The 15,160-nt window shown below is 39.4% G+C and overlaps 1 protein-coding gene across 3 annotated transcripts in view; it reads left to right on the top strand.

The window, feature by feature from the left end:
• Positions 1-15,160, top strand: part of LOC140453414 (protein phosphatase EYA3-like) — a 75,241-nt gene that overhangs the window by 58,626 nt on the left and 1,455 nt on the right. The window contains exons 14-18 of one of the 3 annotated variants that reach the window (XM_072548065.1): positions 379-437; positions 2,679-2,839; positions 2,951-3,065; positions 3,658-3,779; positions 12,013-12,113. In XM_072548065.1, the coding sequence (XP_072404166.1) occupies positions 379-437; positions 2,679-2,839; positions 2,951-3,065; positions 3,658-3,779; positions 12,013-12,113 (558 nt within the window). Of the gene's footprint in view, positions 1-378; positions 438-2,678; positions 2,840-2,950; positions 3,066-3,657; positions 3,780-4,065; positions 4,460-12,012; positions 12,114-15,160 lie in introns of those variants that run through there. The other 2 variants (XM_072548064.1, XM_072548066.1) reach the window with 2 other exon arrangements.

The following is a 15,160-nucleotide window of genomic DNA, read 5'->3' as shown; positions in this document are numbered from 1 at the left end:
CAGATAAAAAATGTACACCATGTTAATTCAAACCAAGACTTCATCCATTTTCAGGACTGGTAGGCTGAGATATCTATTGTTTTGCAGACAATTCAACATGAAGCACTAATCATCTAGCTTTTTCTTTCATCTATCTCTATAATCTAGTTCTTGGGAGGCTAAAATGGAGTATAATTCACTGACAAACTGCACAAATGTGCATGATCATGAAGTTTGATACAAAAACCCATGGATTGTTGGTGCTATGTAACTCAGAGTCTATATGATTGGATCGATGTTCATATGTTAGGTCTCTAATGTTAACATGGGGGCTGGAACCTACAGTTTGCTTTCTCTGCACAATTCCTAATTCATATTTTTGCCTTGATTACTCAACAGGAGTGTGATCAAGTTCACGTGGAAGATGTTGCAGCTGATGATAATGGACAAGACTTAACGTAATGATCTTAATTTCAAAGCCTTATACTCTTAATTCATTGTGCTATGACACAAGTTCTGGTTGAAATTTGATAAGTCAGAGATTGGTTGTTTGCATTTTGTCTCTTTGTTTTATACACGTGTTTCTTTTATTTAAAACTTCTTCACACAGTATTGGAAATCTGAAGCTCTCTCCTTGTGTGTAACTGTAGTGAAACTTTAACTTGTGATTTTTTGTTTGTTGGCAAGGATATTAACAATTAAAGAACCCCATCAAATCAATGAAGTTAAGATACAAATTAGTTTTGATATAAATGAATGGTGGAACAGGCTCAAGGAGCTAAATATCCTATACCCGATCCTGCACATTTATGTAGCTTTGTCTCTGCTTTATAGAACAATACAGCACAGAACAGGCCCTTCGGCCCACGATGTTGTGCCGAACATTTGTCCTAGTTTAAGCACCTATCCATGTACCTATCAAGTTGCTGCTTAAAGGTCACCAAGGATTCTGACTCTGCCACTCCCACAGGCAGCGCATTCCATGCCCCCACCACTCTCTGGGTAAAGAACCTACCCCTGACATTCCCCCTATACCTTCCACCCTTCACCTTAAATTTATGTCCCCTTGTAACACTCTGTTGTGCCTGGGGAAAAAGTCTCTGACTGTCTACTCTATCTATTCCTCTGATCATCTTATAAACCTCTATCAAGTCACCCCTCATCCTTCGCCGTTCCAATGAGAAAAGGCCTAGCACTCTCAACCTATCCTCGTACGACCTAGTCTCCATTCCAGGCAACATCCTGGTAAATCTCCTCTGCACCCTCTCCAAAGCTTCCACATCTTTCCTAAAATGAGGCGACCAGAACTGCACAAAGTACTTCAAATGTGGCCTTACCAAGGTCCTGTACAGCTGCAACATCACCTCACAACTCTTGAATTCAATCCCTCTGCTAATGAACGCCTTCATACAAGCTCTATCCACCTGAGTGGCAACTTTCAAAGATCTATGAACATAGACCCCAAGATCCCTCTGCTCCTCCACCTTACTAAGAACCCTACCATTAACCCTGTTTTCCATATTCTTATTTGTCCTTCCAAAATGGACAACCTCACACTTGACAGGGTTGAACTCCATCTGCCACTCCTCAGCCCAGCTCTGCATCATATCTAACTCCCTTTGCAGCCGACAACAGCCCTCCTCACTATCCACAACTCCATCAATCTTCGTATCGTCTGCAAATTTACTGACGTACCCTTCGACTCCCTCTTCCAAGTCATTAATAAAAATTACAAACAGCAAAGGACCCAGAACTGATCCCTGCGGAACTCCACTTGTAACTGGGCTCCAGGCTGAATATTTACCATTTACCACCACACTCCGACTTCGACCGGTTAGCCAGTTCTCCATCCAACTGGCCAAACTTCCCACTATCCCATGCCTCCTGACTTTCCGCATAGGCCTACCATGGGGAACCATATTAAATGCCTTACTAAAATCCATGTACACTACATCCACTGCTCTACCCTCATCCACATGCTTGGTCACCTCCTCGAAGAATTCAATAAGACTTGTAAGGCAAGACCTACCCCTCACAAATCCGCACTGGCTGTCCCTAATCAAGCAGTGTCTTTCCAGATACTCATAAATCCTATCCCTCAGTACCCTTTCCATTACTTTGCCTACCACCGCAGTAAGACTAACTGGCCTGTAATTCCCGGGGTTATCCCTATTCCCTTTTTGAACAGGGGCACAACATTCGCCACTCTCCAGTCCCCTGGCACCACCCCCTGGCACCACCCCCATTGACAGTGAAGACGAAAAGATCATTGCCAACAATTCTGCAATTTCCTCTCTTGCTTCCCACATAATCCTGGGATATATCCCGTCAGGCCCGGGGTACTTGTCTATCCTCAAGTTTTTCAAAGTGCCCAACACATCTTCCTTCCTAACAAGTATCTCCTCTAGCTTACCAGTCCGTTTCACACACTCCTCTTCAACAATACGGTCCCTCTCATTTGTAAATACTGAAGAAAAGTACTCATTCAAGACCTCTCCTAACTCTTCTGACTCAATACACAGTCTCCCACTACTGTCCTCGTTCTCGTCATTCTCATGTTTCTCACATACGCATAAAAGGCCTCGGGATTATCCTTGATCCTACCCGCCAAAGATTTTTCATGCCCTTTGTTGATGAAAGCAACTTCTTTTACATTTGAACAATCTTTTGTAAGAAGATATTTTAATGTTTGATTTCAGTAACTATAACTTTACTACTGATGGATTTCATGGATCAGTGTCTGGATCGAGCCTTTGCACAGGTGGTGGTGTACAGGGAGGCATTGATTGGATGAGAAAGCTGGCCTTTCGATATCGGCGTGTAAAAGAAATATACAACACATACTGTACAAATGTTGGGGGTAAGCTTCTTTATAGCAAAGTTGTAAGTAGGCCACTTTAAGAATTATTTTTCCATTCATTATTGGTAAAAGGGCGAAGCAAAATTAACAAGTATAATTTTTTGGCAACAGAGCTGCTCAGTCCAGCCAAGAGGGATTCCTTAAAGCAGTTAAGAGCTGATGTTGAAGTTTTAACTGACTCCTGGCTAGCAACTGCATTGAAATCACTATTGCTAATTCAGTCAAGGTACCAGAATTCACTACTATATAAAACATATGTTTTTGGATTCTATTGACAATTTGTTTATTTCATCATTCTAATGCATTTTCATCTAGACAATGCTCTGGTATTTCAAATAAAAGCCTATTCTGATTCACCAGGTTAAGATTTGTAAAAACTTTGTGGTTGCACTTTTTAAATTACAATTTCATGTCTTTACATTCTTGGGAGTCTTGTCTCTCAAGTGCAAATAGTGAATTTGAGCACATGCTGTGTATTGTTTTCCTATTATTTTAACTGAACAATGTTTGAAATCGTCTGTTGGTTGTATGTAAAGTTAAATTGAAGTTTTCGATCTAGTCTGCAAGAGACAGTGGACTCCTGTATAAAACTGCACATAAGCACAAATAATCTTGCTTGGAAAGAGCTTAAGGATGGTTAATATGAAAAGTGGAAGAATTCTAAGTTGTACGAGATTTTGAAGCTGACAGCTAAAGTGACAAACATCAGTTCAATAATCTCATAAAGAATTAAATGGAAAAGAATGGGAAGAAAAAGAAAATAATGAATATTCAGAAAAATAATAGACTGTTTGAAATCTTGTTTTTTTTTATTCCAGAAGGAACTGTGTTAACATTCTGGTCACAACAACACAACTTGTTCCAGCTCTGGCTAAAGTGTTGCTGTATGGGCTAGGAGAAATTTTCCCTATTGAAAATATTTACAGTGCCACAAAAATAGGTAAGGGATCTGGTTTCAAATTTATTTTCAGTTATTGTGGTTTGTAGGTTTGCTTGCTGAATCATGGTAGCCCACAAACCCATCAACACACTAAAAATACAGCTAATGAACTTGAAAGACCCTATACAGACAACAAGCAAAACTAATGTCATTTACAAAATACCGTGCAAGGACTGTAACAAACACTACATTGGACAAACAGGCAGAAAACTAGCCACCAAGATACATGAACATCAACTAGCCACAAAATGACATGACCCACTCTCATTAATATCCTTACATACAGATGAGGAAGGACACCATTTCGACTGGGACAACACATCCATTCTAGGACAAGCCAAACAGAGAGACACACGAGAATTCCTAGAAGCATGGTATTCCAACCGGAACTCTATCAACAAACACACTGACTTGGATCCCATTTACCACCCCCTGAGAAAAAAAAGGAAATGCCATCACCACAGGAAATGACATCACTTACCCAAGGAAACTCAAACATGTAAAATGAAAGTGGGCTACACCACCAGCAGGCTCACTGAAGATATTACCTAGTATGGTGGTGAAACATCTGGAAACGATCCTTCTCGCTCAGCGAGCAAACCTACATCCAGAACCTCAACCTGAGCTACAAATCTTCTCAAATTTGCTTTCAATTATCGTCTTTGGATGGTTTCCTGTTGAATAATTAAACACTGCTTCATTGGCACAACTAATTGGTTAGTTGTCTTCAAACTTCAAACATTGCATTACAAATAAGCCTGGTCAGTGTAAAGTGGAAATTCATGTTTTGTGATTGTAACAATTTTGTGTTTCTGATTAGTGTATGAAGGACAATATTCAGTCAATCACATCTGCACTGGTTCTCTGAGCATTTAATTTAGTGCCAATTTCCTGCCTTTTTCCCTGTAACCTTGAATACTCTTTTTTTTTTCTGTTTAAATAATCATACAGTGCCTTTTCAAATGTTTGAATTTTTCTCCTCCACACTTCCAAGCTGTGAATTCCATACCCCAACTATCCACTGTGTACATTTGTTTTTCTCACCTTACAGTTGCTTCTTCTGCAAATCATTTAAAAACTGTGCCCTCTTGTTCTTGATCCATTTGTGAGTGGAAACAGTTTCTTCATGCCCACTCTGTCCAGCCGCCTTGTTATTTTGAAACCTTTCACCAAACTACTTTGTTTTCTTTGAAAAGGAGAAGACAATGCCATCTTCTCCAATCTTTCCTCATGGCCTAGTGGTATTGTCGCTATAGTGTTAATCCAAAAATGCAGCTAGCGTATTGGGGATCTGGGGTTTGAATGCCATCACAGCAAATGGTGTAATTTGCATTGAATTAAAAATAACTGAAATTAAGAATCTACTGATGACCATGAACCCATTGTCTAAAAAAAAGATCCATCTGGCTCAGTAATATCCTTCAGGGACATCCTGGCCTGGCCTACACATGACTCTTCAGTGTTATTTTATCTGGAGTCTGCATCCCCTCTCGCTCTTTTCGGTGGTGGTGACTGACAGGGTTCTTTTCTGTCCTGCTTGGTTTGGTGCTGGTCCCTCTCTCACTGTTGTGCAATGGTGAGAATTGCAATAGGCTGTTGTGAAAATTCTTGCAACTTCTCATCATGTAATTTGGGTAAAGACCTGAAAACATAATTTGTTTAAAATAGTGTAGATTTGAAGGGAAAAAAAGCAAAGTTTGAAAATGTGTTTTTCGTTGTTTCCCAGTACCTTATCCTCTGATTAGTGAATTCCATAGTAATATTCCATATAGCCCCACATTTTGACCATCTGTTGTGATAGGAGAATCGATGTTTCGGGCATAAACCCTTCATCAAGGCTTATGCCCAAAACGTTGATTCTCCTGCTCCTCGGATGCTGCTTGACCTGCTGTGCTTTTCCAGCACCACACTGTCAACTCTGGTCTCCAGCATCTGCAGTCCTAACTTTCTCTCATGTGTTGTGTTGTTCTGTATTGAATGTTCCAAAGTATTATAGATTTATGTAATTTTCCATCAGGTAATTCTGATGAGGTCCAGATGCAGTTACAGCATATATTGATCATTGGAGCCTTCTCTATTTCTCTGATTTTGTCATTGTTAGTTCTGAAGTTTTGAGTACATTGGAATAAGTGATTTTATTGAAATGCAGGCAAATAATTATTTAAATAAGCCACAACTGACATTGAAAATGTCAGTTAGTTTCGAGTGTATTGTGTTCAAAATTTCACAATTAAAATGAGACTCTGTGTATATTAAATAAATAAGCGGAAAGAACTGCATTGAATAGAACAATCAGAACATGGTTCACATCTGGGCCTGGTATGAATTTAGTTCAAGCTATTGGTTGCATTGGACAGCTGCCAGAAACCTCAGCATAGTAAGTTTGGCTAATCTTATTGTGGCGTCATATGGGCTTGAATTCATGGTAAAGTTTTCTATTATAATGCCTTACATTAGCTAAGCTAAGGTGAATTACTTAGTAATTCTGCCATCATGCCAATCAAATTCTCATGGGTGCATGCAGTTGGTTCTCTGATTCCAAGGTGCATATGAATTCTGTATGCACTATTGTCTTAAGTGTCCTAGGAAGCCAAAGTGCAGATTGTGAGATATTGTATTCTCTTTTACCAACTCACTCGCAAGCGCACTATATTTACCAAACTGTGTTTCCATTCATTCATTCCATGGTTCATAAAACCATGCTTTTATAAATTTCTTATCCACTGTAATGCAGTGGGAGATTTTACTATAACAAGACAAATTAAAACCTCCCTTCTAACCCTTTACTACTTCTTTACACCTTTCAGTTCTTTTCTCCCCCAAACTGCAAACCGTGTTTAGACCTGTCTTTATATAAAAAGCTACCCGTGGATAAATATTAATACTGTAACCTACTCAGAACAATCCCACCCTACCATCATGTCTCCACAACTCACTCAAAACTATACAAAGATTATAACATTAATCAGCCCTTAATAATAGTCTCTTGACACCTGAATAGATTACAGAACATCAAACAATTTCCTCCACTAGCATGTACTTTTTAAATGCACATTAAATAGGGCTACTACCCACTTTCAACTATCTCCTACCTTTTCAGGACAGATGCCATGCAAATCTTTTGTGTACGATAGATATAACTATGTACAACCATAATGCTAAATGTTTTAATATATGTAAGAACTGTTTATAAAGAGGCTACTGTAAAAACTACAGATTCTATTGTCGCCTCAAATTGCACTACTGCGGATGCTCAATAAATAGGCTATTTTCACCACTCATTATTGAAGACTATTCCACACTATCATGTCCAATACATAATACTGGAGGAATGCACATTACATCTCCTGGTGCATTGGCATTAATTCAGTAGCCAGGTATAGTGTATCTCATTAGAGACACAAGCAATAAAGATACATCTGTAAATACAAGTGATTTTAATCTGCATATAGATTGGGCGAATCAAATCAGTAACATAGAGGAGGAATTTTTGGAGTATATTTGGGATGGTTTGCTGGATCAGTAAGTTGAAAAACTAATTAGGAAACAGGCCATCCAGCACTGAGTATTGCATAATGAGGAAGTAATAATTGAGGGTGTCTTGAGAGTGACCTTAATATGACAGAATTTCTCATTATGATGTTATACCGTTGGTTCTAAGACTAAATGAAGGAAACTATGATTCTATGAGTGCAAACTGGCTATGATAAATTCAGGAACATTACTTAAAGGGATTATTGTTGTGGGGAAAATCACCAACCTCTGAGTCAGAGTCAGGGTTCAACAGCAGAACTTATTCTACAAGGAAATACTGGAGCTCTGGGGAGAGAAGGACACCAACTACTCAATGATCAGCTGTGATTCTTCTCTCAACCCGTAGCACGTGAAGATATTTTTATACGTTTTGTAATAATAGGCCAGTGATGAGGTTATTGTCTTTGTAATATGGTTTGTTTATGGTAAACATTGTACATTCGTTAATTTTCGGTGCAGTCATTGTCAGTTTCAGTGTGGTCATTGTCTGTTTCAGCGCAGACATTGTCAGTTTCAATGTCTGTGTGGAAGTCCGTTGCTATAATAATGGCGCTAATTGCTCTGCCTGAGAAGGACAATTACTGCAGCCCTGGCCATTATCACTCTGTATTGAGTCCGTATCAAACTGTTAGTATTTCTATCAAAGGTGTTGGCTGGACCCAGACACGTCGGCAGGCAGTATACGCTACTCATGTATTCTCTCCCCCACCCACTTTAAACTAATCAACTCAGTTGAGAGAGCATTGTGCTGGCATTCTGGTGGTCCCAGGCAGTGTCAGTATTTGCTCTGTTGTCTCTCCCCATATTGTGGTCTGGTGGCTATCTAGTGTGTCAACTGATGGCTCAGCGGCCATCTTGCGTGTCCGTGTGCCTAGTATCACCTTGCCCCGTGCTATCTCCCATTTCATTACAGTGGATAAGAAATGGCAAGCATTTAAAGAGCACTCAAGAATTGGAACAATTCATTCCTATGTAGCACAAGAACAAAATGGACAAGATAGCCCAATTATGGCTATCTAGGATTATTATGGATAATATTACATCTAAGAAAGTGGCATACAAATTGGCCCATAAAAGCATAGAGTTGAGGATTGGGAGCAGTTTAAATTTCAGCAAAGGAGAACAAAGGGATTGATTAGGATGGGGAGAAATAGATACGAAGGTAAACTTATGGTGAACATACAAACTGATTTGTAAAATATTTTATAGATATTTGAAGGCAAAAATAAAGATTAGTGATGACAAATATAGGACTGTCAGTCAGAAACAAGAATGTAAATATTGTTTTGCCTGCATTTCAATAAAATCACTTATGGGGGACAAAGAGATAGGCATGTCATTCGTTGGCTATTTTGGTTCTGTTTTGACAAAGTAGAACGCAAATAAAGCCTAAAAAATTATGAGGGGCATGGATACGATAAATAGACAAAGTTTTTTCCCTGGGGTCAGGGAGTCTAGAACTAGAGGGCATAGGTTTAGGGTGAGAGGGGAAAGGTATAAAAGAGACCTAAGGGGCAACGTTTTCACGCAGAGGGTGGTACGTGTATGGAATGAGCTGCCAGAGGATGTGGTGGAGGCTGGTGCAGTTGTAATATTGAAGAGGCATTTGGATGGGTATATGAATAGGAAAGGTTTGGAGGGATATAGGCCGGGCGCTGGCAGGTGGGACTAGATTGGGTTGGGATATCTGGTCGGCATGGACAGGTTGGATCGAAGGGTCTGTTTCCATGCTGTACATCTCTATGACTCTAAATGTTGGTAACACAGGAGGTCTAGTGAGAGAGAGGAACTGAATAATGTTGTTAATAGAAAAAAGGTGCTGAGGAAAATTAGGAATAAAGCCCAATAATCTATATCTGTCGTAATCTTTCAAAATTCTATATATTTTGAAACAGTTCCTTTGGATTGATGGGTATTTAATGCGATTCCACTATTTAAAGGAAGCAGAAAGAATTTGTAGATCTATTAGCCTGGCATCTATAATGGGGAAAATGCTAGAATCTATTAAAGTAGCAGAGAACTTGGAATAATAGTGACAGGGTCATAGAGTTGCCATGGATTTATGAAAGGGAAATCATGCTTGACAAATCGACTGGAATTTTGAGGATGTAACTGGTGGAGTTGATAAAATAGTGGATATCATTTACTTAGACTTTTCAGAAAGCTTTCAGTAAGATATCACGTAAGAGGTTAACATGTAAAATTAAAGTGCTTGGGATTCAGATTAGTGTATTGACATGGATAGAGAATTGAGTCAAGATTAGAGTGGTGCTGGAAATGCACAGCAGTTTGGGCAGCATCCGAGGAGCAGGAAAATCGACGTTACAGGCAGGAGCCCTTCATCAGGATCCTTTCGCCTATGGATAGAGAATTGGTTGGCGTGCAGGAAGTAAATATTTGATACAGACAGTAGTCTTCCAAGTGGCAGTGATTAGTGGGGTATTCAGCGATCAGTGCTTGTACCCCAGCTATTTGTGATATATATTAACAATTTAGATGAAGGAACTAAATGTAAATGTAACATCTCCATGTTTGCAGATGTGGAGAAAGTGGGAACAGGGTAATGAGTTGAATGATCAGCCATGATCATATTTGAATGGCAGAATAGGCTTGAGGGGCCGAATGGCCTATTCCTGCTTTTTTAAGTGTCTGCATTTGTATCTCCATGTTCACATTTTTAGAATGTGCTGCACGCTGGATTCTGGAAAGTTGTGATTGGGCTGTAATTATGAACAGGTTTTGAATTAAAATGAAGTTTAGTGTCAGTTTTTTTGTGCAATTTAACCATTGAATAACATCAACAGCAGAGAACTCTGTGCAATGGAGACATTAAGCAGTTGTTAAAACTAGTTATCATGGTAAATGCAGCAATATTCAGTATTCAATTTGTACTTAATGCTGGTGTTGGCTGGTAGAAATGAATGTATTCTTGTTCTCAGCTTGGACCATTGATTTTTCCACCTAGAGTCACAGAGTCATAGAAATGTAAGGCACAGAAATAGACCCTTTGGTCTAACTCATCCATGCTGACCAGATATCCCAATCTAATCTAGTCCCATTTGCCAGCACTTGGCTCATATCTCTCTAAACCCTTCCTATTCATATATCCATCCAGATGTCTTTTAAATGTTGCAATTGTACCAGCCTCCTCCACCTCTTCTGGCAGCTTATTCCATACACACCCACCCTCAGTGTGAAAAAGTTGCCTGTTGGGTCCCTCTTATATCTTTTCCCTCTCAACCTAAACCTGTATCCTCTGGTTCTGGACTCCCCCCACCACAGGGAAAAGACTTCATTATAAAATCCTCCTGATTTTATAAACCTCTGAGGTCACCTCTTGGCCTTCGACACTCCAGGAAAAACAGCCCCAGCCTATTCAGCCTCTCCCTGTAGCTCAAATCCTCCAACCCTCGCAACATCCTTGTAAATCTTTTCCGAACCCTTTCAACTTTCACAACATCCTTCCGATAGGAAGGGGACCAGAATTGCACACAATATTCCAAATGTGGCCTAACCAACGTTGCAACATGACCTCCCAACTCCTATACTCAGTGGTCTGACCAATAAAGGAAAGCATACCAAACGCCACCTTCACTATCCTATCTACCAGCAATTCTCCTTTCAAGGAGCTTTGAATCTGCCCACTTCACAACACTGTTTTCTTAAATATATATGGATTGTATCCAAATATGAATGAGTTTGCCGCATTGAAGAAAAGATGTCTTTTATGCTCGTATACTGCATTGTGAGCCTTTATTTAACTAGCTGATTTTAAACAATATACAGTCTGCCTGTGTTGAATGTTGACTTCCAGCTGATGTCTTCATTCAATCTATTCTTCTGCTTGCCAGTTTAGACTGACACCGTACAGGTTCCAGCTGCTTAGAACATTTTCTTGAAATCACCAGCTTTAATATAAAAAGTTTATTAATAGTTTAATATAAAAATCAGTTCTCGAGAAGAAACATTGTGTTGTCAAACTATTCGATTTTCACTGATTAATCTTGTCTGGGGTGGGAAAATGAGGTAGCTGTTTATTGTCAACTTCTACTTTTAAAGTGGCTCAGTGGTTAGTACTGCTGCCTCACAGTGCAAGGGACCCAGGTTCGATTCCAGCCTCTGGCGTGGAGTTTGCACATTCTCTCCGTGTCTCCATGGGTTTCCTTCCACAGTCCAAATATGTACAGGCTAGGTGGATTGGCCAAGCTAAAAAAATGTCCATAGTGTTCAGGGATGTTTGGATTAGGTGCATTCGTCAGAGTAATGGGGTAGGGGTTTGGGTCTGGGTGGGTTGCTCTTCAGAGGCTCAGTGTAGACTTGTGGACACCGAAGATCCTGTTTCTACACTGTAGGGATTCTATTCTATGGATGCACTTTACAGACAAATACTTATTGGCTAATTTCCTCCTTTTCATCAAGTTGTCCTGAGGGTGAAGGGGAGGTCTTTTAAAACCTTCTGAATGGAGAAAGAGCCTTAGTTTAACATCACAACATTTAAGCTACATGAAATACACTTCACTTTGCTCCTAAGAGTCTTTTCAGCAAAGTTTGTTTTGATGCTAGCCATTATTATCAGGAACTTTTATTTTTATTTAACAGTTGGCCTTGAAGGGGACAATGAAAAAGTGCATAAAGCCTTAATAAGCACAACCTCCTCTTGGCTAAGCTGCAAAAGTCAATGAATTCTTTGTTCTTTCAGGCAAAGAAAGTTGTTTTGAACGGATTGTGTCCAGATTTGGGAAGAAAGTTACGTATGTAGTCATTGGGGATGGTCGGGATGAGGAATACGCAGCCAAACAGGTAGGCTTAATTTTAAAATGGTTTTCGGTGAATGTAAATGATGCACATTTGGCAAAGGTTTGATACAAAAATAGCAGACACGATGGGCAACAGCACAATTAAAGTGATGTGTCAAAAATTGACCAGGGTTGAGGGTTAGCAAAATATGAGCTATGATAGTTTTAAATTGTCATAATGTATGTTTTTTTTGTAGAAAGTGGTATTTCTCTAAGTTTTGGTAATTATTGCATAACTAACTTTTTCGCATAGGTTTGAGCCAAACAGATCAATGCAGGGTAAACTGCTTTCTTATACTTGAAACAGGGTCAAATCCAGTTGTCTGGAAAATGCATTTTAAAATCCATTACTTGAAAATCCTAATTTCACCTTCATTTGCTTTATTTGAAATTTTGCTGAAGTTTGCTGTGTAACCTTACCTGAATCAATCATGCCTTGTTGTGCAATAGGTATGAGCTTAATGCTAACATCTGTGTGTACGTTGTATACCTAAAATGATCACACTAAACTGTCATATTGACCTGTGAAATGGGGTCTGAAACTTGATCAAGCATTTTATCTTTTTTTTTGCTTTGTTTCTTAGTTTTTTCCGTGAGTTATTTTTTCCAAAATTAGACCAGTTGTTATTCAGGTTTTCAGCCCAATTTTCTTGTATTGTTTATTTTCTTATCATTTCAAACAGATTTTTTAATCTTATCCTTTACATTCCCTGGCTACTTACTTTCATTTGTATAAATTGTTGAGTTCCTGTCTGTTTTCATGCATGTTAACAAGTGTGCTTGAAATTTAAGCTTTATAAAAAAGGTTCTCTTCCCTGAGATACGTTTGCAAAATGCATTTCTTAAACAAGATGGAAGTTTGTTGAATTTCTTAAAATATATTTTTATTAGAATACATCAATAGATGAAAAAGGACAGACTTCCATTCATTTTGATGACCTCTGTCAACAGCGCTTGAAACCTCTTTTTAGTGTTCCAGGTACACACGTAGCCAGAAGCCATAAACAACACAAAGAATGGTAAAACAAAAACTAATATCGAGGTCTAATTTTTCTTGGAGAAAGTTGTTCCAGTTCAAAGAGTAAAAGAATATATCTTTCCAAATCTATTACTAGGTGATCTTTGTTTACGTTTCCTTTCAATGTTTCAACTTGCATTGCAAACATAGGCTGGATTTTCTAAGGAGTGGCATTTACTCTAATTTTTTTTAAGTTAGGAAAGAACTTCACATTTCTGACAGATTCTAACCAGAGCTCCTTCAGAAATGCAGAACACAACTTTACGCCTTACAGCTCCCTGGCAGTACTGGATAGTTAGGGGAAGGCAAGCCACCCCCTTTTTCACTTACCTTATTCTTTGATTTGTGTCCATCATCAAAGACAGCCATTTTGACAGCTTCTGTGAGAGAATAATTATGTAAGTATAATATTAGGGCACCAGAGGGCAAGGTGGGAAGGAGGCCAGCTAAATAAGTCTATGTTGTGGGTGGGGGATTGGGGGTGGAAGATATCGGGTCCAATGGAAACTGATGTTGGATCCAGTGGTAGGGGAGGTGTGGGGGTAGGTGTTGATTCCAGGTATTGGAAGTGGTGTGGGTGTCTGGTCCAGGATGGGGCATGGTTAGGACTGGTGGAGGGTTGTCCGGTCCCCACAGTGTGGGGGCTGGGATCTGAGGGTGTTGTTGGGTCACGATCTAGGCATGTAAGGGAGGTGTGGATGTGGAATTGTATGGTAAGTTTAATAGTTTCTCAGCAGTTACACTGTGTTTTTAACAACATTTCCTGAGTAGCTATTAGATGCAGCAGAACCCTCTGAATTCTCTGGCTTAGATACTTTTCTGAAGGTTCCAAGCATGGCGGAGTTGCCCACGAGGATCTTCAATTTCCCAGGCAGTTCCCGGTGTGCAAGTCCAAATTAAGCTGCAGGAATGACTGATCATCAGAAAGTCCAAGCCGATATCTCTGGTCATAATCTAGTCCTTCAGAAGAAGCACATTGGAATGAAATTATTGCCAAGTTAAACACAGTGGACTTCGTTGTAATGCAGTTATGCACTTTTCTGTGTTGTTGAAAATAGCTTGATCTCACAGATGTTATATTGTATACATCTATTGATATTTTGCCTTGAGTTTGTAGATGACACCAAAATTGGAGGTGTAGTTGATGGCAAATAAGGTTACCCCAGAATACAACGGGATCTTGATCAGATGGGCCAGTGGGCAGAGGAGTGGCAGATAAATGTGAGGTGCTGCATTTTGGAAAGGCAAGTCAGGGCTGGACATATACACTTAATGGTAAGGACCTGTGGAGTGTTGCTGAACAAAGAGACCTTGGAGTACAGGTTCATTGCTTCTTGAAAATGGGGTTGCAGGTAGATAGGATTGTGAAGGTGTTTGGAATGCTTGTCTTTGTTGGTCAGTGCATTGAATAACAAGACGTTGGTTAGGCCTTTATTGGAATACTGTGTTCAGTTCTGGTCTCCCAGCTTTAGTTGTGAAACTTGTTGTGAAAGTTGAAAGGGTTCAGAAAAGATTTACAAGGACGCTGCAGGATTGGAGGGTTTGAGCTCTGTGACTCTGAATGGATTGCAAAAAAAAAACCAAGTAGCTGTCATCAATATGACCAGAAAGTATCTCTTTCTGTGGAGATATATTCAAAATCTTCTATTAATTGCATTTTATGCACCTAAAAATCTGCTATACAGTTTTTTTTTCTTTTGCGTCTGGTATTTTTGCTGGTCATGACTATTGAAAACAGTGATCACAGAAACAAACGATCACTCAATCCTTGGATTCCCCCCTGCCCCCCACACACATGGTGGATATCCATGTTACAACTCTCACGCACCAATTGATAGAAGACTCTTGAATTAATTCATCTGGACTAGCTATAAAGAATAAGACTTTCATTTTGACAAAGTTTGTACAGTGTCCTCTAATTTATTATGAAATGTGTCTGGAGCTAACCCTTGTGTATCTCACTTTGACAAATCTGTGACCTCATGAGTAATATTACAGTTTAAAATGTCCTTCTTTCATACATATAACCCTCT

This window comes from Chiloscyllium punctatum, chromosome 27, assembly GCF_047496795.1.
Source record: "Chiloscyllium punctatum isolate Juve2018m chromosome 27, sChiPun1.3, whole genome shotgun sequence".
Lineage (NCBI taxonomy): Eukaryota > Metazoa > Chordata > Chondrichthyes > Orectolobiformes > Hemiscylliidae > Chiloscyllium > Chiloscyllium punctatum.
The sequence above is the reverse complement of the archived record's forward strand: the minus strand, read 5'-3'. Positions and strand labels throughout refer to the sequence as shown.